This window comes from Alligator mississippiensis, chromosome 2 (genome assembly GCF_030867095.1).
Source record: "Alligator mississippiensis isolate rAllMis1 chromosome 2, rAllMis1, whole genome shotgun sequence".
Lineage (NCBI taxonomy): Eukaryota > Metazoa > Chordata > Crocodylia > Alligatoridae > Alligator > Alligator mississippiensis.
This window is the reverse complement of record NC_081825.1, coordinates 3301302-3327844: the sequence shown is the minus strand read 5'-3', so window position 1 is coordinate 3327844 and position 26543 is coordinate 3301302. Positions and strand designations below refer to the sequence as shown.

The 26543-nt window shown below is 57.1% G+C and overlaps 2 protein-coding genes across 2 annotated transcripts; one reads left to right on the top strand and one right to left on the bottom strand.

The window, feature by feature from the left end:
• The first annotated feature begins 1294 nt into the window (after window positions 1-1294).
• TEX261 (testis expressed 261) lies at window positions 1295-7177 on the top strand. Its single transcript, XM_006257866.4, has 6 exons — window positions 1295-1403; window positions 1586-1665; window positions 1869-2022; window positions 3318-3385; window positions 4870-4972; window positions 5728-7177. The coding sequence occupies exons 1-6, from the start codon at window positions 1334-1336 to the stop codon at window positions 5841-5843; spliced, it is 591 nt and encodes a 196-aa protein (XP_006257928.1). The 5' UTR covers window positions 1295-1333; the 3' UTR covers window positions 5844-7177.
• Window positions 7178-10927: 3750 nt separating this feature from the next.
• On the bottom strand, window positions 10928-25697 carry ANKRD53 (ankyrin repeat domain 53). The gene is made up of 8 exons (XM_059723447.1): window positions 25648-25697; window positions 21757-21895; window positions 21108-21135; window positions 16763-16789; window positions 15704-15962; window positions 14975-15139; window positions 12538-12658; window positions 10928-11947 (listed from the first exon to the last, which is right to left on the bottom strand). The coding sequence occupies exons 1-8, from the start codon at window positions 25695-25697 to the stop codon at window positions 11288-11290; spliced, it is 1449 nt and encodes a 482-aa protein (XP_059579430.1). The 3' UTR covers window positions 10928-11287.
• Window positions 25698-26543: the final 846 nt, after the last annotated feature.

Genomic DNA, 26543 nt, shown 5'->3' with positions numbered 1-26543 from the left:
GGGCAGTCTGGGGGTCCCCGGGGGGTCAGTGAGGGTCTGTGCGGGGGGCAATGCGGAGGTGAGTGGGGGGCTGTGCGGGGCAGTCTGGGGGTGCCCGGGGGGTCAGTGAGGGTCAGTGGGGGGCAATGCGGAGGTGAGTGGGGGGCTGTGCGGGGCAGTCTGGGGGTGCCCGGGGGGTCAGTGAGGGTGTGTGCGGGGGGCAATGCGGAGGTGAGTGGGGGGCTGTGCGGGGCAGTCTGGGGGTCCCCGGGGGGTCAGTGAGGGTCAGTGGGGGGCAATGCGGAGGTGAGTGGGGGGCTGTGCGGGGCAGTCTGGGGGTGCCCGGGGGGTCAGTGAGGGTCAGTGGGGGGCAATGCGGAGGTGAGTGGGGGGCTGTGCGGGGCAGTCTGGGGGTGCCCGGGGGGTCAGTGAGGGTGTGTGCGGGGGGCAGTGCGGAGGTGAGTGGGGGGCTGTGCGGGGCAGTCTGGGGGGGGTCCCCGGGGGGTCAGTGAAGGTCTGTGCGGGGGTGAGTGGGGGGCTGTGCGGGGCAGTCTGGGGGTCCCCGGGGGGTCAGTGAGGGTGTGTGCGGGGGGCAATGCGGAGGTGAGTGGGGGGCTGTGTGGGGCAGTCTGGGGGTCCCCGGGGGGTCAGTGAGGGTCAGTGGGGGGGCAATGCGGAGGTGAGTGGGGGGCTGTGCGGGGCAGTCTGGGGGTCCCCGGGGGGTCAGTGAGGGTGTGTGCGGGGGGCAATGCGGAGGTGAGTGGGGGTGTGTGCGGAGCAGTCTGGGGGTCCCCGGGGGGTCAGTGAGGGTCAGTGGGGGGCAATGCAGAGGTGAGTGGGGGGCTGTGCGGGGCAGTCTGGGGGTCCCCGGGGGGTCAGTGAGGGTGTGTGCGGGGGGCAATGCGGAGGTGAGTGGGGGGCTGTGCGGGGCAGTGTGGGGGTGCCCGGGGGGTCAGTGAGGGTGTGTACGGGGGGCAGTGCGGAGGTGAGTGGGGGGCTGTGCGGGGCAGTCTGGGGGTGCCCGGGGGGTCAGTGAGGGTGTGTACGGGGGGCAGTGCGGAGGTGAGTGGGGGGCTGTGCGGGGCAGTCTGGGGGTGCCCGGGGGGTCAGTGAGGGTCAGTGGGGGGCAATGCGGAGGTGAGTGGGGGCTGTGCGCGGCAGTGTGGGGGGGGGGTGCCCGGGGTGCGCGGATGCCGCCGCGCCGCCGGGGGTCGCTGCGCGGCCGGGTGGGAAGCAGCGGCCCGGGAACCGGAAGCAGAAGCGGGCAGGGGCGGGGCGGGGCGGGGCGGGGAGGAGGAGGTGGCGGCGGCAGCGGCGGCGGCCGGGCCGGGCGGGGCAGGCGGGCGGGGGCGCCATGTGGCTGACGTACGCGCTGAGCTGGCTGTCGCTGCTGGTGCAAGTGGCCTTCGTCACCCTGGCCGTGGGTGAGAGCCCCCCCTCCGCCCCGGGGCTGGGACCCGCGCCCGGCCGGGTGTGAGCACGGGGGCGGGGGGGCACGTGTTCCCGCGGGCAGCCCGCACCGCTGCACCCCGCGCCGCCCGGCTGCGGGTGAGCGAGGCGCAGGGACCCGGCGCGGATAACCTGTTGGGTTTGTTCCCCGTTGCAGCCGCGGGCCTGTACTACCTGGCGGAGCTCATCGAGGAGTACACCGTGGTCACGAGCCGGATCATCAAGTACATGATCTGGGTACGCTCCCTCCCTTGTTAGCACGGGACGCTCGGGCCGCCGAGCGGGGGGGGGCGCAGGGGGGGGTTTCCGCGGGTGATCAGGGGGGGACTCGGAGCCCCCTGGGCGTTGGGGGGCGGACGGACGGACGGACGGGCGGAGCTGCGTCTCGGTGTCGTCCCGTCTCGGGGGGGCCTGACTCATGGCGCGTGTCTGCGCTGCAGTTCTCCACGGCGGTGCTGGTCGGCTTGTACCTCTTCGAGCACTTCCCGGGCTTCATGGTGGGCGTGGGGCTTTTCACCAACCTCGTCTACTTCGGCCTGCTCCAGACGTTCCCCTTCATCATGCTGACGTCGCCCAACTTCATCCTGTCCTGCGGTGAGCGGCGCTGGGACCGGGGTCTGTCGGTCTGCGGCCTCTGCGTGTTGCTGCGTGGCGCGGCGGGGACGGGGAGCGGGCGTCCGCGGGACGTGAGAGGCGTCCTGACAGCTGCCGTGTCCGCGGTGCCAGCGCTGCCCCTGCGCCGGCTCGCACCCGATGCCAGAGTATCAGCGTAACCGCTCGCGGGGATAGGGAAAGGCTGCGTTTTGGACTTTGCATGGCATCTGTTACCCTTTACGCAAGGGATTACCGAGCTTGGCCGCCTGCGGTGGCGGTGACTCGGGAGGGTTCGTCCCTGCTGCCGTTTTTCATGCGGGATCGTAAACGCGTGTGTAAAGGCCCTTGGGGCCGTGCCAGGAGCCATGCCTCACCCTCGCAACTCGTCTTCCCCGAGGAGCGGACCCAAAGCCTCGTGGCGATGCGGTTTGGGGCCTGCTCTGCCCACTGGACCGTGGTCTCGGCCGCGCGGGGCTGCGCTGACCGGTGCTGCTGGTGCAGGGCGCCACGCTTGTAACAGCTGAGCTCTGCCTGCCAGGATGGCACGTGCACGCTTCCTGCCATGCCATGCCATGCCCTGCCCTGCCCTGCCCGCAAAGCACACAGCCGACGGCTGTGAAGGGGAAGATGTGCCGAGCTCCCAAAGGCAGGAGCTTTCTACGGCAGCCCGCTTCCTCTGTGACCTTGGGCGCATCTTCTCCTCTCTGGGATGGACACGCAGACGTGCCTTTATCCCCAGAAGGGCGGGGGTGGCTATTTATAAGGTACTTTGCACGGCGGAGAGGGAAGTGGGTGAGGTATTATGATCGATTAGCTCCTTTGCTAGGACTGGGGAATGTGAAACGTAGCCCTGCTGCCCTGGCGGGGCTCCAGCTCGGGTTATGCTGTCCTCGCACGGCAGGTGGGGTAGGGCACGAGAGTCTTCACTTTCTGTCTCGAACTGCCGTACTGCATGCGGACACGAGGCTGGTCCTCCCAGAAAGCTCGTCCAGCACAGAAATGATTAGAGGTTACAGGTCACACAGCTAGGTCCGGCTCTCGGCTCTGGTTGCTAATACTGCGCCCCGTCCCTCAGCGATAGATCGATGCTGCAACAGAGGAGCGGCAGTAAAACACTGAACCATCCCGGGCGCCTTTGTGACTCGCGGGGGAAAAGGGGCGATTGCATCTGTGCCGGCTGTTATGCTGCTGCATCCCAGCGCCTTGGGACGAGTGTGAAGTCTTGGCAGATGAAGTGGGTTGGTGGGTACGACGTGCTTTACACCTGCAGCTCACTCTCTCCTTTCCTTTGGCAGTGCTGGTCGTATTGAATCACTACTTAGCCTTCCAGTACTTTGCTGAGGAGTATTACCCCTTCTCAGAGGTGAGAGGCCAAGCGGGAGGAGAGTCCGCGCCGAGCGGCTTCCCGCCCAGTGCTGGCGGACGGGGAGGGGGAGGTCTGAGGTGTCTTGCTTGGGGGAGCAGGGCGGTCTTTCCCTTGTGAGGCTGCTCTATCCAGTGTAACAACAACCTGAATGTGTGTTGCCTCTGGGCTCACACCGGTTGTTTTTTTTGTTTTATTTCCCGCCCCCTGCTTTGGGAGTACTGGAGACACCCTGCTTTCTCTCTCTTGGTTTTACCTGGAGGAATCTAGATGGTTCTGGGGCTTTATTACTCTTATTAAAAGCAGGGGCATTGAATGCCTCGTGCAGAGCTTTTTACCAAAGCGCTTGGAGTGCATTAGTAAATCATCAGTGAGTTTTAAACAGCCTGAATAAAAGCCATTCCTCTTTGGGAGCCATCAGGGATTCTGCCCTTGAAATCTCAGGTGTCATAAACCTCCCTGTTCACCTGCCAGCAGGCAAAGCCTGGATTTAACATAAAAGGCCTGAGACCATTATAGTGAGGTGGGGAACGGTGGCTTTATCTTGCTCATTCTTCCTCTAAACACTTAAGTCATTATTAAAACCATGTCTGCCACTGGCGCTGCTTTATGAGTCGTCGCAGCTGAAATGTCTCACTGTCGCCCCAGGCTAGGGTCTGCTCTCCTTCACTTCCTGTCCTAAACTGTTGCCCAGCTTTGCTCTGCATTGTTGAACGGCTGCTTTGTTCTTCCCTGGGGGTAGCTGCCTTTCAGCACTGGATTGGGGGATCCAGGGAGCTGTGCACAGGATACAGAGGATGTTACTGTCTCTCTCTGGGCCCCTTGAGCTTCCAGGAGGAGCCATCCTTGAAGAGGAACGTGACACAGTTTTTAATTAGGTGGCTTCCCTCTGTGATCCTTGCCCTTGAGGTGTCCTCCACACTCCTATGGGACTCTCCCATGTCTTTGTAGGGCGACACAGTTGCGAGGGCGGAAGCAGGACCGTTTGTGAAAAGCCCTATTGATGATGCACGAGCCAGGGTCTGGTCCAGCTCGCGGCGTGAGCTGGGCAGGTCTAGCAGGTATCAGACACAGGTTCTGTTGTGAAGCCCAGAGGCTTCCCGTTTGTGTCAGGGAAAGGTCTGCTCGTTGCCTGCCGCTGAGCTGTGACACGTGGTCCCGATCCCCACGTGGAAGCCATTCCCTTCCAGTCTGTCCCTCAGCTTCGTCTGTCCCCATGTCCCACCCACTGGGCTCCCTTAGCTCGGCAGGCTGTTGGGCCGGTTGCTGGCTGAACCCACGGCACGTAGTCTGTTTTCCCATGCGCACACACCCCTGTGTAAAGTCACTGTGACATGCCACTTCTGTTGTCTGTGGATGTGACAACTCAAGGTGCTGTGAAAGAGCATCAGGAGGGGAGCAGGTAGCCTGGGGCTGGACCCATCGGGATCCTGGTGTGATAGGTTGTGGCTTGGGGTTTCACAACCTGTCTCCTCTGCACGCAGGTCCTCGCCTACTTCACCTTCTGCCTGTGGATAATCCCCTTCGCGTTTTTTGTGTCCTTGTCGGCCGGAGAGAACGTGCTTCCCTCCACCATGCAGCCTGGAGGTGAGCGCGCTGAAGTCCTGCAGCCAGCAACTCTCTTCCCCCTACAATGCATCCTCCCCAGGGAATTGTGGGAACCACGTATCCCAGCATGAAGTGCTCCCTTGTCCGCTGCAGGGATTGATGAAGGAAGGGGTAGCTGTCCCGTCGCTAACCCCTGGAAACCTCTGGTAGAGTCAGCGGGGCCTGTTTTAGGCATGGCATGAATTAGACCAGTGAGGCCTCTTCCAGCTCCAGCTCACTCTCTGCCTGCAGACCATTGCCTCTGGGGTGCCCTTTCCCCCCAGTTCACCTGCTGGACTGGGTGCTGCTACCCTTCCTTGTGAAAGAGGAGGACCCTGTTGCTCATCTCATGATACAAAGCTTACAGCCGTTATTGTTTGCCGTCATTACATCCCGTGGACTGTGAGAAGCTCTGAGGCTTTCAGGGTGACTTCTCTTTTCCCAGAGCTGGTTGTTCTTTGTAGAGGGACAGGACAAGAGCAGTGGTCTCCAGCTGTAGCAAGGGAGATTCAGGTTGGAGTTGTAGAAAGACCACCCCCACGACAAGGGTGGTTTAGCCCTGGAACCGGGGCTGGGGAGTCTCCATCCTGGGAAGGGTTTAGAAACTTAGACATCGCTGATCCTGCCCTGAGCAGGGGGGTTGGATCAGATGGGATGCCCAAGGGGTCCTGCCAACCCAAGCGTTCGTGATTCTCCAGGGGGATGGGATGGTGTTTTGGCATTCAGTCTTACTGGCTTTCTCCCTGCCTGTGCAGATGACGTGGTCTCGAACTACTTCACGAAGGGGAAGAGGGGCAAACGCTCCGGCATCCTCATCATCTTCTCCTTTGTCAAGGAGGCCATCCTACCCAGCCGACAGAAGATCTACTGAGCCCACCCGCGGGCAGCGTTGGCCGTGGTGAGGGAGGACCCAGTGGGTGTGGGGTACAAACGTCAGTGCTGTCCCTGGGCTTCACCTGAATCCCCCACCCTCCCCCAGAGATTTTGTTAGTTATGTATAAACTGCAGTGGCTGGAGGCAGCTGCCACGGGGAATGGGCGCCCATGGAGGGGGCTCGATGCCTCTTTGTGGAGCACAGAAGGCTACTTTTTTATCTCGCTCCCGTGGGCTTCTGGCCCTGTTCTGATCAGGAGCGCGGCAGCTTCCCAGGGCCACGGCTTTGGCTCAGAGACTGCGAAGTGAGGCAGCAGCGTCTGTTCTTTGTTCCAAGCCGAACGCCTTTGCGTGTCCGGGGCAGACTCCCCTTGGGATGGCCGCAGCCAGGCGCTCGGCGGTGTGCTGGGTTTGCAGAAAGCCACGATCCGAAAAATAAATCGCCAAGCTCTTGAGTCCCTGAACCTCTCTGCCTGGAAGGGCGCGGGGGGCGGGCAGCACTGGCTGCAACCGGCAGCTCTGCGATTCGGGCACAGGCTGAGACCGTGGTGTCTGAGTGTGGGGGAGTCTGGGGCACTTGTAGCCCTGCAGGGACCTGCATTGGCAGCTCTCCTGCTGCTTCTTGACAGTGCATAAAGATAGCCTGCCACAGTGCGTGAGATTCAGCTGGTTTGAATATTAGAAATATCAGCTTTTCTCCCCTGGTTTTGCTGCTTGCAGGACTCGGTTGCAACAGAGCGTCCCCCAGAGCCTGTCTTCCCAACGCCGGCTCTTTGGAGGGAAATTGGGGTTGAGAAAACAGCCTGGGGTTAGAAACCAGGCAACACTCACTTCCTCACTATCGGGGGTCACTGGCCAGGCAGCTCCAGTGCCGCCTGGTTCTCCGGTCACCCACAGTCTTCCTGGATGCAGAGTAGAATAGACCTCGCCTCCCAGAGCGAAAGCAGAGGTTACGGGGGACCTCATTGGCCTCACTTTCTGCGTTGTAAAGAATTAAGAGCCTAACCTTGTTATTGCTGGTCTCCGTTAACCGTTGGGTCAGGGCTAGAGGGGTGCCAGTGTGGGTGTGCTGCTGCTGCTGGCACTTTATGTCTGTACCACCCTTTCCCTTCGCGAGGGTTTCTCAAGACTGCGAGGAGCGTATCTGTTTCCTCACACGGGTCAGTGCTGGGTGAAGGCCATGAAGAAGCGTTAGGCATAACCTGTGTATCAAGAACCCTGGCCGTGGCTTTCCCTGGGGGTCCTATGACAATATCATTCATCCTTAATTGAAGGGAAGTGCGATTCCCATGCAAGTACCGAGTCTCTGTTTGAATAAAGGTTCTAGACTGAGTTTGCCTTTCGAGCACCGATGCTGAGCGTGGCTGTCTCCCCCCTTCCTCTCGGCCCACCAGCTCCTAATTTCCTGGCTGAAGGCGAGGATTTTCTGGTCCCCGATTGGAGCGCTCTCTTATGAGGACTGAACCGAACAGTGAGGTGCTTGGAGAACTGGAAAGAGCTCACCCAGCGCTTCCCAAAGCCGGTTCTGAAGGTTTAGCAGGAAAGGGCCGGATTCAGGACCTGTCTGAAGGGGGTTAACAGGCGAGGGAGGGTGTGAGTGAAACTTGAGCTCAGTCTGTTCAGCTCATCACAAAGCGACTTGCTCGTGTTGGGTGTTGCTCTGCAGGAAGACATTGCTAGGAGCCGGGCAGGGGCATGGGGGGCTCTACAGTATGCTGGACAAGGGCATAATTGCTGGAGAGAAGAGGCAATGCTGAAGGGAAGGAGTGAGGGCGAAAGGGGCAAGGGGTTAGCTCTGAGCGGGGCTGTGGTGAAGGGACCCCACCTCAGCACAGCAGGTCCCTCCGAACTGATGGGTTTCCGAGCGGCCGGAAGAAGTCCTGCCTTTGCTTGCCCCTGGAGCTGCTCCCAGCCAGAGGGCTGGCTTCCCGCTGCAGGTGGCCCTCCAAGACCGTACAGGTGTGGAGCTGCCTGGGCCCAGGGGCTGGGGAGGGTGGTCTTAGCCGGGCTTTGTTGTACCCCGTCCTCTGCAGGGAGGCAGTGCTTGCCGTGGAGCTGCACAGGGCACCCAAGCAGCTTGGTTAGACCTATATGGACACAGCACAGACTGGTCCTGGCAGCCAGACAAATGGGTGTGATCAAGGCTGCACACGGGGCCGGGTGCCAAGAGCTCTCGTGCCCAGGGGCCAGCTGCCAAGAGCTCTGACTGCTGCTGGCTCTGGTGAACAACCTGGGATCTTGCTGCCTCCCTTGTCCTGGACCCTGTCCCTGACATGTATGTGGGAACCAGCCTTGGGGATTTGCTGACCGAGCTGAGGTTGGATTTTGTGGAGGCCTTGTGAAGTGGGGTGGTTCAGATACCTGAAAAGGCCGCGGGATCTCCAGCACTGGATGCATTGAAGTGCAGGTTAGTCACGTGCCTACCTAGGATGGTTCAGACAGGCCTGTCCTGCCTTGAGCAGGGCTCGGACAGGATGTCCGAGGGCAAGGGCCTGACCGACCAGTGTTTCTAGGACTGGTTCATGCTGTAAGGATTTCGTACAGAACTGAGTTTCTCTTTACAAGCTGTGACTGGGCAGGGGGCGTCTCTCGGCTCGTTTCCAGCCAGTTGCACACAGAAACGAAGGAAGGGCTGGTGCCTTCGCCCAGCGAGCCAACCTCTTGGTTTATAGCTTTTGAGGGTCCTTACCCCAGCTCCCTGGTGAGCCCGGCGGGGCAAGGGCTGGTGTAACCTGGAGTGTTTTTTTTCCCTTTGGGAGGACAGGATGGTGCGTGGACTCCCCCATCCCATTCCTAAGCGAGGGGCACGACAAATCTCTCACTGGGGTTGTAGAGAGGCAGCAGCAAGGCGCCAGACTGCCATGCGTAGACCCTGAGGTGGTGCAGAGTCACTTGGAAGAACTGGATGCCTTTAAGTCGGCAGGCCCGGACGAGCTCCATCCGAGGGTGCTGAAGGCACTGGCTGACGTCATTGCAGAGCCACTGGCGGGAATATTCGAATGCTCGTGGCGCACGGGCCAAGTCCCGGAGGACTGGAAAAGGGCTAACGTGGTCCCCATTTTCAAAAAGGGGAGGAAGGAGGACCCGGGCAACTATAGGCCGGTCAGTCTCACCTCCATCCTTGGTAAAGTATTTGAAAAAATTATCAAGGCTCACATTTGTGAGAGCCCGGCAGGACAAATTATGCTGAGGGGAAACCAGCACAGGTTCGCGGCCGGCAGATCGTGCCTGACCAACCTAGTCTCTTTCTATGACCAGGTTACGAAACGCCTGGACACAGGAGGAGGGGTGGATGTCGTATACCTGGACTTCAGGAAGGCCTTCGATACGGTATCCCACCCCATACTGGTGAACAAGTTAAGAGGCTGTGATGTGGATGACTGCACAGTCCGGTGGGTGGCGAATTGGCTAGAGGGTCGCACCCAAAGAGTCGTGGTAGATGGGTCGGTCTCGACCTGGAAGGGTGTGGGCAGTGGAGTCCCGCAGGGTTCGGTCCTTGGACCGATACTCTTTAATGTCTTCATCAGTGACTTGGACAAGGGAGTGAAGTGTACTCTGTCCAAGTTTGCAGATGACACAAAGCTATGGGGAGAAGTGGACACGCCGGAGGGCAGGGAACAGCTGCAGGCAGACCTGGATACGCTGGACAAGTGGGCAGAAAACAACAGGATGCAGTTCAACAAGGAGAAATGCAAAGTGCTGCACCTAGGGAGGAGAAATGTCCAGCACACCTACAGCCTAGGGAATGACCTGCTGGGTGGCACGGAGGTGGAAAGGGATCTTGGAGTCCTAGTGGACTCCAAGTTGAACATGAGCCGGCAGTGTGACGAAGCCATCAGAAAAGCCAATGGCACTTTATCGTGCATCAGCAGATGCATGACGAATAGGTCCAGGGAGGTGATACTTCCCCTCTATCGGGCGCTGGTCAGACCGCAGTTGGAGTACTGCGTGCAATTCTGGGCGCCACACTTCAAGAGGGATGCGGATAACCTGGAGAGGGTACAGCGAAGAGCAACTCGTATGGTCAAGGGCCTGCAGACCAAGCCCTACGAGGAGAGACTAGAGAAACTGGACCTTTTCAGCCTCCGCAAGAGAAGGTTGAGAGGCGACCTTGTGGCTGCCTATAAGTTCATCACGGGGGCACAGAAGGGAATAGGTGAGGATTTATTCACCAAGGCGCCCCCGGGGGTTACAAGAAATAACGGCCACAAGCTAGCAGAGAGCAGATTTAGACTGGACATTAGGAAGAACTTCTTCACAGTTCGAGTGGCCAAGGTCTGGAACGGGCTCCCAAGGGAGGTGGTGCTCTCCCCTACCCTGGGGGTCTTCAAGAGGAGGTTAGACGAGTATCTAGCTGGGGTCATCTAGACCCAGCACTCTTTCCTGCTTATGCAGGGGGTCGGACTTGATGATCTATTGAGGTCCCTTCTGACCCTAACATCTATGAATCTATGAATCCCCATCCAGACGCCCCCTTGTTCCCCCAAATCCCTGCTGCCTTGCTCAGCACTGATCAAATGGCTGCGTTACCCGTGGATCTCTGCAAGCCTGCTTGAGGGCTGAGCTGAGTAAGACTGAGATGGGAGACTAATGAGAAGCAAAGTGCGGGGATGCACGAAGGGTTTGCCGTGTTGGAGCAGCGCTGTCCTGACAGCCTTCCAGGAGGCCAGCGGAGCCCAGAGGCCGTCTGAGATGGCCGTCAGGAGAGGGATTACAGGACACCGGAGGTGAAGTGTCTCGGGCCGTGGCACAAACTCACCTGGCTTGCAGGATTTCTAAGTGGCTCTGAGCCCTACTCAACTCTGCAGCATGCGGCTGGTCAGGGGAAAGGCAGGGCAAGGCGTGACCCCACGGCCAGGCCACGGTCAAGAAGCAGAGGGAGAACGTGGCTCTCGGACCCAGGGAGCAACAGAAGCCTGTCTACAGCACGTGGTGGCTGGTCTGATGGCGCCGGCTCTCCCCTCCAAAGTGGTCTCGTGAAGAGACCCGGACCCCCCTCTGCGGAGGCACCGGCCCAGCGAGAGCAAACCCCTGGGGCTCTGCGTTATTGAACAAGGACGCGCAGCGGCTGGTTTAATGCAAGCTGGTTTAGTTGAAAAGGTATTGCCGAGCCCTATAATCCTCACCGCGTTTGCATGAGCGACAAGTCCGAGCAGATCAGATGATGGAGGTGTAACCCTTGATGCGGCTGATTCGCTTAGGATCCCAAGGTGCTGAAGATGTGGGTGACCCCCACTCCTGTCGCTGGGTTATTCCCACCAAAGCTGTTTTAAGAGTCTGAAAGAGCAGCCTGGAAGTAGCAGGACGGTGAAGGAGGATCACAGGACCTCATCCTGTGAGGTGTGCTGCACCTGGCCTGTTTCTGATTGACTTGTGTGGGAGTGGAGAGCCCTCAGCTCCTCACAGGATGAGACCCTGGTTTTGCTGGGGGGGTGGGGGGGGTTAGTTGCCTTCGTCGTAGGCGGCGAGATGAGCCCTGACTGCGGCTATGAACTCCGGGTCCAGCGTTTCCCGCAGGCTCATGGCCATCTCGTCCGTCCACCGCCACGGCCCGTGCGGGAGGCGCTTCCTGGGGACGCCCAGGATGTGAGCGGGTCGGAAGTCCTGCGGCCCCTTCATTCGGACCGGCCGAGACGCCGGGAAGATGCTCCTCCGGACCACGTCGTAGGGCAGCTCGGGGAGGGAGGCCAGGCGGCCCCCGTGAGCTGAACGGACCAGCGGCCGGCCACGTGGGTCCTTGGAGAGGTGCAGGAAGGAGCTGAAATCATGCTCCGGGCTGGCTTCGGGCTCGGCGCCCAGCCTGATGGTCGTGGCGCGGTATATGTCCGCCACCGGCGGGGACAAGGGGTTGGTGCTGGCGTTCCACGGTGGCGGCGCCTGCTCGAGGGGCAGCTGGACGAGATCGGGGAAACGCGGGGCTGAATCCACCCACATCAGCTCTTCTTCGGAAGGGGTTTTGGCTGCTAACGTGCTGGGGAGAGCGCCCAGGTCTGCGCTGTCCTCAGGGAAAGGCTCTTCCTGAAGGGTGCGAAGTGAGGGTCGCTGCTGCTTTTTCTGGAGCCAGTCGGAGAAAGCCATTCTGTTCAGCATGGCCTTTTCCATCTGCAACGCAGCATGGAGAATTGGGGTAAGGGATCTCCCTTTCCCCACCCTGGCTACACCCCACGGAGCTGGAGGGCATCTAGGTAGGATGGGGAACGGGGCACTCTCCCCTCTGCGCGCCAGGGGAGTCCCCCACTGCCGGTGCCAGGCTTAGCCAGTGGCTTGCGGTCTCTGAAATCGCCCCGCTAGCTTTCCCAGGAGCCCGAGGCAGGGGAGTAAGCAGGGAGCTTGGACGTGGCTAAGGCATGCAGGGGCTCCGAGAATGTGCCTGCATTCGACATCGAGCAGCCGCTGGGCGGCAAGCGGAGATGATGCCGAGAGAAAGGGCAGGAGTCTGGGATGTCCCAGTCCCAGATGGGTGCCCCAAGCACCTGGGCAGCAGGCAGGCTCCCTCCTGGCCTGGGGAACCTCTCTGTGGCAGCCTGGTTCCCACGGGGACTGGCCCCCCGTGGCTTCGTCCACCTCCAGCTGCCCTCTAGGAAACGGCCGGCTGACCCCCAGGCCAGCAAAAGCCTGACGTGGTTGAGCAAGGATCCCAAGTGCTCCGAAGCCCGTGGCTACGTGGGCTCTGTGCTCCATGCTGCCCTTACCTTCTCCCTCGTGACCAAGGCCGCCTCGGCGCGCTGCCACTCGCTCTTGATCTGCTGGAGCTTGTGCATTTCCCGAGCCAAATTCCTCTTGGTTTTTTTCCACATGGCGTCGGTCAGGTACCTGGAGAGGCAGCGGGGCAGTCCTGTAAAGCGGGCACGGCTTCCGGCTGTTTCGCCTTTCTCCAGACACATGCCACACCACACATGGCTGCACACGTGGCTACACACGCATGCAGCAACACACAGCTACACGCATGGCTGCACATGCACAGCAGTGCCTGGCTACAGACACGGCTGCATGTGCACGCCTGTGCAGCAATGCGCTTGAATACACGCAGCTGCACATGGATAGCAATGCATGCAGTTACTCACATGCGGCAATGCACATGACTATGCACACATACACTACAAACACGACTACACGCACGCACATGACCACACATGTACAATACCTGACTATACACACAACTACACACACACATGCACATACACAGCTGGCAGGGCTCTCCGCAGGTCACATCTAGTCCAGCCCTCTGCACCAGGCAGGACCATCCCCATCCAAGCCATCCCATACCAGTCCTTGTCTGACCTAGTCCTAAAGCCACGCAACAACCCTGCCACACAACTACAAGGCCTGTTGTCTAAAGATGTCAAAAGCCCCCAAACCTGCCCTGGGTAAAGCAGTAGCACTCGTCTTCTCAAAGGATTAGCCCAAGTGCAGCGAGCAGAGCTTTTCCTTTGGGGTCAGGACATCAACGTCTCTGGCCCGAGGTCCGCGGAACCGGATCAGGCCCACAGACCAGCCCGTGTGGGAGCCGGTGTGTAGGGCTGGTTTGGTACAGGTGCCACGTGCAACCTGTGCCCTGGATCGGTCCCGTGTGCCTTGTGTGGTGTGTGCTCCACCTCCAGCTCCCGTGCTGTGTCTGGGTTGGTCTGAGACTTGCAGGCAACGCGGGCCAGATGATAGGGTCTGTGGGCCACATCCAGTATCTGACACACCCCGACCCTGCTTCAGGGAGATCCAGGAGGCTTTGCTCCTTGGTCTTGCACCACGGACTCCTCTCCTGGCCCTGGCCAGTGCACACTGCTGGGCAGAGGCGGTTTGGGGTCGTGATGCTCAACCTTTTGTCCCCGAGGGTCAGATGCCTGGCACAGAGCCCATTAGGTTGGATGGGGCCCAGCACCACCCCATCCTGCCCAACCCCGCGTGCTGGGATTCGGGTCCTAGGGCCTGGTACTGTCCCCGCTCGGCCCTGCGTGCAAGTTTTGGGTGCTGGACCCAGCATGTAGCTCCCCGTGGAGGGGAACGGTACCGCTGCTGTCCCATCCCGTGCCCCGGGGAGTCCTGCAGGATGAATGACAAGACACCACGGGCTGGATCTAGCCCGCAGGATGGAGGTTGAGCGCCCCTGTCCTAGCGCGTTGGCCATTGGTTTGCTCTGACACCAGGCAGCTCCGTAAGCGATCGGGGAAGAAACGCGACCCATGATAGGAGTGGCGGGCGTTCCCTGGCCTGCTTTATTCAGCTCAGACCAGCTGACCATTACCATCCCATCCAGGCCTTCCCAACCTACGAATCCAAGACGACCCCGTGGGAGGGGAGGCTGGAAGACTCGCTGTATTTTCTGGCACGCAGCGCGCCCCCCGAGGAAGACACGGGCTTTGTTTCTGAAAACTGGATTAAAGAAAGCAAAGTCTTCCCTGAAAACACCGGTGAGTAGCAGCTTCTGCAGCAAGAGCCTGTGTTGGGGGGGCAAAGAGAGAGGGTCCGCAGCCACCTGCAGCACTGCAAAGCTTCCCCTGCAGCAGAGGCAGAAGCTGCTTTTACCGTATTTCCTCACTTACGATGCTCCCTCCAATTTCCAGCAGCAGAATTTGGGGGAGGGCTGAATATTATATGCGAGAAAACACGGTAATAATCACGAAGCAGCCTGTCCACCTCTGCTGGGCAACCTCTTGCACTCGGAGAGCAGCCTGTGTACCTGCAGCTTTGCTCGGCCTTGATTTTTATCCGTCCCTTGACTGAGCTGTCGGGCGGATCTCGCCGCAAAGAGCGGGATGGACTGGAGCAGGAGGAAGCGTGACGGGTCAGGCCTGAAGTGCACGGGCTGAGCCAACGGCGCTGCACGCCTGGCCCGGTTGACCGGGGGAGCCGCAGAGGGCAGGCAATAGAGCACAAACCCACCGTGTCTGCACCTCTACCTCCATTTTCACCCCTGCCAACCGGGGCTGCGTTAGAGAGCTCCTCGGCCCCGTTCTGGAGGCAGCGCAGATGCCGCGAGCGCTGCCTCCGTCTCCTGCCCGAGGCGGGGATTTTAGCACTGCTTCTTATCAAGTTGCAAGCTCAATCCCCCACCCGGCTGCTGCTCAGCTATTAAGCGAGGTCGCAGCTGGAAAGCGTCCCATTTCCTCGGCCCTCGGGGGTGGAAGCGCTCACCTCGCGCAGCTTCTGTGTGCCCACAGCTTGCACAGGTCTACCGGCACGTGTCCCTCTGCATCCTTGGCGAAAATGTCAGCCCCGGCTTCCACCAGCGCGATGATGCACGGGAGGCGTCCTTCGCTGGCCGCCTTGTGAAGGGGACTCGCTCCGGTCTGGTTCTGGCTGGAAAACAAATGGGTGTCCCGATGCCAGGCCAGCTGTCGGGGGATCCCTCCCTGGCTTCCCAGCATAGGGGCTCCTTGCATTTGGCATTACAAAATGAGCCCGTCTATCTCAAACCAGGTTCAGCCATTTTCAAACTGGTTTATGTGAGCTGTTGTTACTCATCACTTTGACCGATTTATGTGCAATGTCTGTCCCGATGGTTGTTCACCCGGTCCCAGAATATAAGTCGACAAGACTTTAGTACATCAGATCAACTAAAAATATTCACAGCAGGGAAATAAGCCGGCATTAAATGTCATAGCATGGTAGAAAATGAGGGTGGAAGGGAGCTCAGGAGGTCGCATCTAGTCCAACCCCTGCTCCAAGCAGGACCAGCCCCAACTACATCATCCCAGACCTCCAGGGTATTGCAATCATTGAATCAGAAAATGAGGGTGGAAGGGAGCTCAGGAGGTCACATCTAGTCCACCCCCCCTGCTCCAAGCAGCACCAGCCACGGCTTTGTCTACCCAGGGCTTCAACACCTCCAAGGATGGAGACTGATTTCAGGCCCTCACTCACACGTTGACGTCGGCCCCCTTCCCGATGAGGTACTGCAGGCACTCCAAGGCTCTGGGACCGCTCTCCTTGTTCATCACCAGGTGAATGGGTCTCCATCCTTTCAGGCTGGGCAAGTTCACGTCCACCTCATATTTCTCGACGATGGTTTTCAGGCAGTCCAGCCGGCCATTGAGTGCCGCGGAGTGGATGACCGAGAACCCCTGCGGGGGAGAGGAGGTGAGGAGCAGCACGTCTGAATGGCCCTGGGGAGCTATCTGCTCTCACCGCGCGCTCCGGAGGGGATGTGTTAGTGCCGGCGGGCAACAGGCTGCTGCTCTGAGTCCTGGAGCCTCGGCTCTGACACCAACTCCCTCTGCAATCGTTAGTGAGTCTCTCCACCTTTCTGCGCTCCTGCTACTTATGTTAAGGGGGGGCTGTGATAATATGCGCTCGCCGCCTTGCTCTTTTTGAGCATTTAAGCGTAAATGACTGGAAAACAGAAGTGAGGAATAGAAGTGCTGCTGCCTGAACCACCATCGCAGTGCCTGGTCATGCTTTTAGTGTCGCATAGTGTCAGTGCTTTACACACACACGGCTACATACCTAGCAGTGCAATCACACACACACACACACACACACACACACACACAACTACTTACCTGGCGGTGCAATCGCACGCATACAACTACATAGCTGACAATGCAATCACACATACACACGCGCAGACACACAACTACTTACCTGGTAGTGTAATCACACACACATGTATGCACACACACAAACACTTATACAACTACATACCTGGAAGTCCAATCACACACACACACACACAACTACATACCTGCCAGTGCAATCACACACACACACACACACACACAACTACATACCTGCCAGTGCAATCACACACACATGCATGTGCACACGCATGCACCAACTATATACCAGACAGTGCAATCTCTCTCTGCCTCACACACACACACACACACACACACACACACACACACACACAGAGCTACTTACCTGGCAGTGCAATCACACACACATGCACGTGTGCACACACACACTTATACTACTACATACCTGGCAGTGCAATCAGCATGAACTTGGCTGCATAACACGGGGAGAGTCAACACCCAAATGCGGGTCTCTGCCAGCCCCCGGGGCTAAAGGAGAGCGCTAACCATGGTGAAGATGTAGGACAGCGCTTCTCGGTCAAGGGTGCTGTGACACGCTGGAGTGCTTCAAGATCCTTTCAAGGGTGCTGTGGGCACTGTTAGCTGTGCAGATGTGAGCCACAAGATAAACCCAAGATTTCCCATAGGAAGCCCCTGTGTTAAAAACAATCTGACCTGTTGTGTCTTTCCGGGTTTTTTGCAACAGAAGAATCACTCTAGTCTCTTTCTGAAGTCAAAAACTGAGTGCAAACTGAGAGCCAGCTTTTTCCAGGTGTGTCTTGAGTCTCAGAAAGGTTGGGAAACACTGCGGTAGGAGGTTGTTATAATGACATAGAGCAAACGCTAGAGGGAGGCATGACCTCGTGCACCAAGCTGATGTGCTAGATAGTGCATGTCCAAGGAGGCAACTTCATTACAGGTGCGATCTTAACAGCTAGGCTATACACTTAGGAAGAAACAGCATTTTTTTAAGGCTGGAAAATGCCAAATTTCTGCTTTTCTTTCTGAAACACTTAAAAAATGCTGCCAACTTTGGAAAAGGAGGCAGGGAAGAGGCAGGAATCGCCTCCCATTAAGAAGTGTGGTCAGTTAACTTAAGTGACGCTGGCCAACATGAAACTCTAACATGCCTGTGGATATTTAAATCCCTTCGCTTCCTGAAAGGGAAAGAATTAAAAAAATAAAAAAAAACCCTCCTTGACTTCCCTGCCTTTGGGGAAACTGAGTCACGAGACTCGTCAGTTTTGCTCCCACGCTTCGTGGATTTCACTTCCTGCCTGTTGTGTGCGCTCGCTGGGAGCTCTGCGCCGAGCTGCTTAAATACTCTGCTGCTAACAGCTTCTGCTCTTCCCCTTCTTCTTTTCTTTCCAGAAGGTATTTCTCTCTCCCTTGGATTATTTCGGCAGGCCTTCGCTCCCTGTCGCTTAGGTAGCCCTCTATTAAGGTCTCAGCTCTGCCACCAAGCCCGTGTAGGGAGGATTCAAGTTGCAGCACGGGAAGTAAAGGTTAGATATTCCCCCTGATTTCAAGGGTCCCTTAGATCAGTTCTTCTCAACCTCTTTTTGGACCAGGACCCATTTGTAAACATCGATGGCCAGTCCCGACCCAGTGCCCCTCACTCCCGACCCGCTGCCCCCAGGTCCCAGCCTGGCAATGTATGGGGCAAGCCCAAGCAGCCCCTTGCAGACTGGAGCTCTGCCAGCCTGCAAGAGAAACCCCACTGTTTCCCATGCTTTGCTCCTTTAAAGGAGAATCCATTTTTAAAGTTTGTTGATCCACTTTTAAAGTTTCCTTGCCACCCTTTCATATCTTCTTGCGATCCACTTTTGAGTCGCAACCCACGGGTTGAGAAGCGCGGCCTTAGATTGCTCCGTCCTTTCTAGGATACGTCTCTACCTTGACAGTGAATTAGAAGGGAGGGTTGGTGAGTGTTGAGTATTATGGTTAGTAGTCCTAGAGGAGTAAGGCTGGAAGGGACCTGAGGTCACATCTAGTCCAACCCCTGCCTGAGGCAGGATCAACCCTGTCCAAACTATCCCAGACAACCATCATCTAAACTCTACATAAGACGACCCTCCACCCTGACACAACTTTGACCTGACACCCAACCCTGCACAGGTAAAGCAGGGGAACCACAGCAGCCAGCATCCTGCTTCTGTAGTCCGATCACAGACCTCAGTGGGAACCCACCCAAAGACTTAAAGCAGAAATAGACTCGAGACACTAATAAATCCTTAAAAAAATGGGCAGTGTGGCAGGGCTTCTCACTATAGGGGCAGCTCTGAGCCTTGCTGCAGGTCTCTACTGAAAGCTGCCTCGGCTGCAAACGGATACCAGGTTGTTCCAGATGTGTTGTAGCCACATCGCTCCCTCGTGCGCTACTGGCTATAAAAGCTGGTGAGCCTTAAATGATGCCAGCGTGATGGACCGCTGCAGCTAGGGTGGACCTCTGACCAAGATTAACCTCTTAAAACAGGGCCAACTCCTGCAAGTCACTGAGCAACTTTGGCTTTACTTAAAATCAGAATGAAGGGCACCCAGTGCCCGGCAGGAAGCACGCCTCATTGTGCTAGGAGACCGCTAACGAAGCCGTGGTACCTGCTTTTTGTCTCATTGCAGCGATGGTCGTCGTGCGGCTGAATGCATTTGTATTCATCAGTCGAGGCTCGATCAAAAGGGAGGCCCGCGCTGCACAGCTGAGTGCCGTGCGCTCGCCGATAATGTGACGATGTCAGCCGCGCACCGAAAGATCCTCATTTTCACAGTGGGGAATGTTTGGTGGCGGAGGAGGAAGCACTTAATCAGAGCGTGCTCTTGCAGCAAAGTGACTCTGCACTGAGGCCGCATAGGAAGGTGACCGCAGCTGGCCCCTTGCACGGAGCCGCGCTGCTGGTGGGGTGCGTTCTCCAGCAAGGCAGACAACCAGCTGCAAAACGTCAGGTTGGAAGAGCCCAGACCACTCAATGCAATGATATGGTGGGCCAGGGGCCCAATCCAGAGCTCACTGGATTCCTTCCACTGGTTTGCATGGACTACTGATCTGCTCTGGAGTGGGGGGTGCCTTCCCCTGTTGCAGGCCTTTGACAGGATGTTGGCTGCTGCGGTCCTCCTGCTTTCCCTGGGGGAGGTTCAGATGTGATGTCTTGCATTGTATCAGGATTGACGGTAGTTTTTTACACACCATTTAGATCGTGGGTTTGTCTGGGATGTTTTGCACAGGGCTGATCCTGTCTCAGGCAGGGGTTGGACTAGATGTGACCTCTGGAGGTCTCACGTCTCTAGGACTCTCTATAGGGAGACCCACTCTTCCAGCTGTAGTGCCTGAACTATAACACAACTACCCACGACACAAATCAGAGATTTCTCCTGGTTAATTCAATGCACCTGCCATGCAGATTAAAATGCTTTCACTTATATTCTTCCACCCAGGAGCATCGACGAAAGAGAGCAGCCCCTAGCAAGGTCGCAAACCAGCGGGAGCCACTGAAATCAGAGATCCCGTTGCCCTTTGGATGACTAAATCCACTGGAGGGGCTGTGTTGTGCCCTGGGTTTTCAAGCACAGCTCATAGAGAAAGGACTGAGGAATCAAAGTGCCCTTTGAAATCACTGAGTATTTATCTGGTGTTAAATTAATTCATTGCAGTTTGGGCAAAAGTGAATCATGCTCATGCTGCATTTCCTACTGATGGGACTTCTTTCCTATGTATTTATTCACCTACAATTTATTTCACAGCAGCTGACTGTAGCTGTTGCCTAGGAAAGCATGTGGCTTTCTGAGTGAGTCAGTCTCTAAGGTGCCACCCAGCACATACACAATTATATTTCCCCCTTGAGATCTCTTGGCTCCCTACAGTTTTAGTCATGCATACTTCCTCCATGCATCCAGCTCCTTAATCATTCATCTCCCTTAATTCTGTCCAATTTACACGTGCTTCTTTCCAGCCCATCGCTCTCAGTGGACTTCTTTGGGCTGTCTCCCTTGCGTGGAATAAGAATAAGTGAATAAGTGGAATAAGCAAGCCAACTGGGTAAAAAAACCCACACATTTCAAATGTGGGTGCTGATGCTTAGGCCCCAAGGGTCGGATCCTGGATGCCAGCAGCAGTAGGTGCCTGTGTGCTCCTGGAGATCCCAGAGAAATCGGGCTGGAAGGGACCTCTGGAGACCAGGCAGGAGCAGGTGCATCCAAATCATCCTAGAGAAATCCTCATCTGAGCTGTTCCTAAAACTACACACCAACCCTTTTGCACAGCTACAAGGCTCAGGCACCGAGAGCCCCTGGCCCTGCCCAGGTGAAGCTGGGGGACGAGGGCTGGCAGCGTCTTGCTGCTGTGAGGGTTGCTAAAATGCACTCGAGAGATCCCAGGTAGAGGCCCGTGTCCCCTGCTACGGAGGAAGGAAACGCCTCCCCGCAGCCCATGCAAACCTGACCGTGGTATAAAATCCCGTCCCGACCCCAAATGCAGTGCTGGCCTGACCCTGAGCAGAGGGGCAAGACCTATAGCCAGGACCCCCTGGGTTAAGTCCTAGCAGGAGCACTGGTAGACACCAAAGCAGCTTTCCAGATCTGACCCTAAGCAACCAGACTGACTTTTCACAGGTGTTTTGCCTCTTAAAGGTGGGATTGAGGATGGGCTGATTCAGAGCAAGTCTTCACGTGTTACAAAGGAACGATCAAAACTTAAGGGGGAGCTTTTGGGGGTCACCTTCCCTCCCATTGACCACTGTGCAGAGCACTCCTGACTCCACCTGGGACAGCGATGCAGCCGTCGTTCACCTGGGAAAGCAAACAGGTTTAGGCGTTTTTAATTGCCCCAAAGGAAGTCGAGGGCTGGAAGCCAGGAGGAGGTGACTCCGCTCGGATCCGAAGCCTTCGAGCTATGTCTGCACTTACAGGCCGGGCTGGATGGGAGCCACAGGAAGCATCTGCAGACCACAGCTTGGGATCCCCTGACTTGGAGGGTGACAAATGCAGGGTTTTTTTAGTCACCTCCTCAACGTCTTTTGCAACGTCTTTTGCAAACACGAACGGACTCATCCCAGCAGCACTCGTGTGAGGGCGGGAGGCGAAATCCCAACCCGACAGAGGGAGGAAAGGAGGAACAGATGGTGCGAAACGCTGTCCCGAGGGGAGTTAATGGGGAACGTGCCAAACCAACCCTATCCATATGGAGTGGTTGGGGGACCCCAGACCACCCTGTATAGCCAGGATTGCTAAGAGACAGGCATCCCAATCCCAAAGTCAGCATCACAACCGCGGATCACGATGGGCACTCTGCTTGCTGATCAGAGAAGGGGCCGGGCGAGCCCAGACGCCCCCATTCCCACAACCGGTCACCCACACACATAGCCAAGGTCAAGGGGAAAAGCAAGCCCAGGAAGCGCCGGTGGCATTTACGTTGGCATCGGCTTGGGCGCGCATCTCCACTTTCTGCAGGCACTGCTGGAGCCAGGGCACGGTGCCCTTGGAGGTGGCCGGCAGCTGGCGATCGTCTGCCTTGGAGGCCTTCGAGCTTTTCTCTGGTTTCTGAGGACCTCTGCGCGAGAACACAAACACGTGCCAGCCGTGCCGCTCAGTCCCCGTCAGCCCTGGGCAAGGCCTTGAGCATCCTCGGTTTGGCCCGGGTTAAATCTCAGCAGCTGCACTGGGCCGTGTCATGTGTCTCTTCTATCGGGACAGGACGGGCAGCACCTGTCCCCCGTTTTGGAGGCGGGCTGGGCAATAGGGGGTTTCCACAATGGGGAAACAGTGCAGGAAATGTTTTGGGGTATCTTCGAGAGTGGCTGACGGGAGACGATATTGTAGGATCATAGGAAAGCAGGGAGCTCACGAGGTCCCATCTAGCCCGGCCCCTGTTCAAGGCAGGATCAAGCCCCCATCTGCCCCCTACCCAAATCCCAGACCCCACCCCAACCCCAGAAACACCCCCCGATGCCCTACAGGCCCCAACTCCCAGCCCCCCACCCCAACCCCGTAGCCCTGCCCCCCCATAACCACCCCCAACCCAAATCCCAGCCCCATCCCATAGCCTCTCACTCCCTAATGCCCCCTCCCATAGCCCCCCCACCCCAACCCATAGCTCCGCCCATCCCAACTGCCACCCCATAGCCCCACCCATGCCCCCACCCCAGCCCCATTGCCCCGCCCACTCCCTCCTCTCCCCCCCCATCTGGTAACCAAGGCAACGACGCCCCCTCCTAACTCCCCCAACTCCAACCTACCGGTGACCCCGGCGGCTGCAGCACCCCATGACAGGGGTCGGGGGGCAATTAAAGGGGCGGGCAGGAATGGCACCGTTTAGCCAACAATAAAAGAGCTCCAGTGGGGGGGGGGGGTCAGTCACACAGGGTTCCCCATCATTGTGGGGGTGGCCACGTGGGGACCACTTTCCCTCGAGGCTTTGCACATGTGGGGGCAGATGTGGGGCTCCCTTATTGGGGGCAGACCCCTCCTCCATGGGGGGCCTCTCTCCTGCAAGGGGGGGCAGGTGTGAGGGGTTCCCTTCCCCCCCTAGACCATGGATAGGTACCCCATCGCTGGGGGGGTTCAGGATGACACTGGTTGGGGGTGATCTAGGTGCAGCGATACCCGTCGGGATTTCCAGGCGTCTGGGCCGTGTTGAGCTGGTTGCCCCCCACCTTTCTGCCCCCCCGGCGCCCAATTCGAGAGCCACGCGGCTTGTTGCAAGCGTGGCAGATCCACGCGCGGTCCGACCCGCAGCCCACGTTGGCAGCACGCTGCTTTCTTCTTTGCTTCCACGCTCCGGATCACAGCTGCTTCCCGCTGAGCCGCACCCAGGGCCAGATGTGCCGTCCACATCTGCCAGGATCCTGCGCGCTCCTCTTCCCAGCTCTCGACACGGATGAGTAAGCTCACCTCGTGTCGGAGGCAGAGACGCAAAGGGAAAGCGCTGTGACCCAAAACCACCGGGATCCACTCCTTCCTGCCGGGGCGGTTTGTCACATCTGCAATCATTTCCAGACTCACCGATGACTTTCCTATTTACTGTTAATCTCACGGCAAAGGATTGCTGACGATGGGGTTTCCCACAATGAGCTGCCCATCTTAAGAGCCCAGAGCCGGGAAAGACACGCTGACAGACCCAGCTATTTGGGAATTGAGGTGTGCAATACTCAGGCATGAATTCGGGCATAGCCGTGTTGGTCTAAGGACTTAGGCAGACAAGGTGCGTTGGGCAGATGTGGTATGTTTGATCTCAGGGGTGTTGGTGATAGCTGTGTTGGTCTAAGGACATAGGCAGGCAAGGTTCGTTGGGCAGATGTGGTATCTTTGATCTCAGGGGTGTTGGTGATAGCCGTGTTGGTCTAAGGACATAGGCAGGCAAGGTTCTTGAAGTAAAATGTGATATCTTGTATTAGACCAACTACATCGTTGCATTGGGAAAATTGTTGTTTGCAAGCTTTCGGGCACAAACACCCTTCTTCGGGCACAGGGAGAGTCTGCTGGTGTTTGCACACTCTCCTGGGTGCACTAGAAATGTAAGCCGATATGCAAAATGCAGGTCTGCAAAAATGCACATGCATGACAGGGGCATGCACTCGGTACTGGGCAGTGTAGCGAGAGGGGACAGTTATTGGTACTCCTAAATCACCCCTGACCACAAACCTCAGCTTTAGTCATCCAGGGGCCTGCATCACTCCCAACTGGCTCTATGTTTATAGGGAGTGTAATTTGGGATAAGAGGCTGAGTGAGTCCCTCTGACTTTACTGGAGGATTTGGTCCATGGGATGCCTGTCAGGTCTAATTTGCTGCTATAAAACTGGATCATGGCGGGGGTAGCCAAAGGGAGGTGGTGGGGCTCTGACCTAAGACCCTCTTCTGTGCAGTTTTGGCCACCCACATTCAAGAAAGATGAATTTCGACTGGAGCAGGGGCAGAGATGACCTTTAAGGTGGATAATAGGAGGAAAGACCAAGAGTATGTCCACAGCTGGGTCTGCAGCTTGAGCGAGCAGCAGAAGCTACGTAACCTGGTGCAACTTCCCTGGTAGACACGGCATGGTTTGGTACCAAGAGGCTTCGTCTAGCCTGTGCCAAACCATGCGCTACTGCAGTTATGGAGCGGTTGGTACCTGAGCTGGCTCGTGCGGGTATTTCGACATGAATTGCAGTCGCAGCATGTGATGCAGAATGCACAGGTGCTAAAATAGCATGGGTTTTTTCACCTAGCAAAACCAAAGCTGTGAGGAGACAGGCTGTTCTGACAGTGGGCATCAGGTGGGGAAGCATAAAGGGCTGTCTAGGTGGACGGACGAGGCCTCCGGCTCTGCAGCTGCCCATCCGGGGTCTTTCGTCCACACTGCAGTGCATTTTAAAAGACACAAAGGTTATCTTTGCTGCTTGGTGCAATGGTCAGAGGGTGAGACCAGAACTTGCCACGATTACATCAGGCCAACATCCCCTGGCAGGACCCAGAGCGGGTCTAAGGAAGTGAATGAGTGCACCCATGCCATGCCGGCGAGCTGAGCTCTTCCCACACAAGCATTTTCACCCCCTGCATCCTCCCTACACAAAGTTTTAGTGTCAGCAGCTCCTAATGCAGTTTGATTTCCCATCAGCTTCACCAGCTGCTCTCTGTGGAGGTTTAGGGCGCTATTGTTGGCCCAAGGAAAACTTCATCAAAGTTTTATACCAGCTGAGAGCAGAGCACTTTGGCGTGGTTGGCATGCTGGGAGCAGGGGCCGGAGGTGCATTCTTGGTGGTTGCATCTGCTCCTACACGTGGCTGCTGAAGCAGGGCACCGCTGTCAAGTACCTGCGCTGCATTTACCGACTCCCGGGAGAAAGGTCGTTCTCGAGACAAGCTGGCCCCAAATTTGCTTGGGGCTTTCCTACGCACCGGGGCGGCTTTTAGATGCGAGCAAGATTTTTGTGTGTCGTTACAAGGCAAGGCTACACCCCAGGGCCCTGAGTGTGAAGATGTAAAACCATCTCTGATTTACGTGGTCTCTAGGGCACAAATCGATCCTGCCTTCTGCCTGGCTTCAGACTAACTCGACTAACGACCTCTCTGAGATCTACGGGAGTTATCATGCCAGGCTTAGCCGTGGTTTAAATGGGGACGTGTGAGTGAAAGACAGCCATAGAAAACCAATGCTAGTTATGTTGCTTAACACCCAGCTGGAAGGTACTCGGATGTGGCAGTGATGGGGCCATGGGATCACAGGCAAGGAGGGTGGGAAGGGACCTCGGGGGGCCACATCTAGTCTAACCCCCTGCTAATTACAAGGAGTACTCATTACAGGGCATAATTTGCATGATTTTTTACTTTTTCTCTATGATCTTCCCTCTTCTTCCTATCTGCACCCTGGTCTCCATGCCCGCATCTGCATGTTGTGAGATGCCCATGTACATTTTAATAGCCTTGCATTTGGCATATCAGGAACCTCATAAGTCACATTAGCCGCATCCACGCTGCAGTAGAGCTGGGCAAATAATGTTGTTTTTTTCAGAATAAAAGGTTGGTAAAAAAACTTGTTTCGGATGAAGATGAAAGAGACATTTTTCAGGATTTGGGCAAACTGAAGAAACAACCCCCAATTTGTGCTAGGTCCCTTCCAAACGTGTCATCTGAGCTGAAACTAAATGATTTGTTTTCATGTCGTGGGGTTTTTTTCTCCCTTTTGCTTCACCGTTTTTCTTAGTCGTTTGAAAGGGAAGCTCAAAAAGTCCCATTTAAAACAAATATCCGATTGCAACACTTTTGGGATTTCCAGCATTATAGAAGGACCTCCAGAGCCACATCTAGCCCCGAGGCAGGATCAGCCCTGTCCAAACCATCCCAGACAAACCCTCATCTAAACTCTTTGTACAAGTGCCGTCAAGCCCGACCCTGCCACAGGGAAAGCAGCCAACATCCTGCTCCTGGAAAAGGTTGCTACTATATGCTCACGAGATCCCAGGTAGAGGGAAACGCTGGTTTTGAAAATGTCAGCATGAAATATTCTGGTATCGTCAAAACATTTCCCTTGTTTTGGGTCAGGGCGTTTGCTGAATTCAGCCCGCGTTTGCAAACAAGTGCAGCCCCTTGGAAACTGCAGTCCGTGATGAATGTATTGCTGGTTGAAGACATGGCCCTTACCTCTACGAGCACACCCCAGCCATTCTCCACCTATATGTATCGCGAGCCTGCACGGGGCAGAAACCACCCATTAACAGGGCCTG

Coding starts and splice junctions, on each gene's coding strand:
- TEX261 (XM_006257866.4), top strand. CDS start 1,334: ATGTGGCTGACGTACGCGCTGAGCTGGCTGTCGCTGCTGGTGCAAGTG. Junction 2,023..3,317: donor CAACTTCATCCTGTCCTGCG/GTGAGCGGCGCT, acceptor TTCCTTTGGCAG/TGCTGGTCGTATTGAATCAC. Junction 4,973..5,727: donor CTCCACCATGCAGCCTGGAG/GTGAGCGCGCTG, acceptor CTGCCTGTGCAG/ATGACGTGGTCTCGAACTAC.
- ANKRD53 (XM_059723447.1), bottom strand. CDS start 25,697: ATGGAGACCAGGGTGCAGATAGGAAGAAGAGGGAAGATCATAGAGAAA. Junction 21,136..21,756: donor GCGCCCAAGCCGATGCCAAC/GTAAATGCCACC, acceptor TTGCTTTCCCAG/GTGAACGACGGCTGCATCGC. Junction 12,659..14,974: donor GCACACAGAAGCTGCGCGAG/GTGAGCGCTTCC, acceptor CTGCCTCTCCAG/GTACCTGACCGACGCCATGT.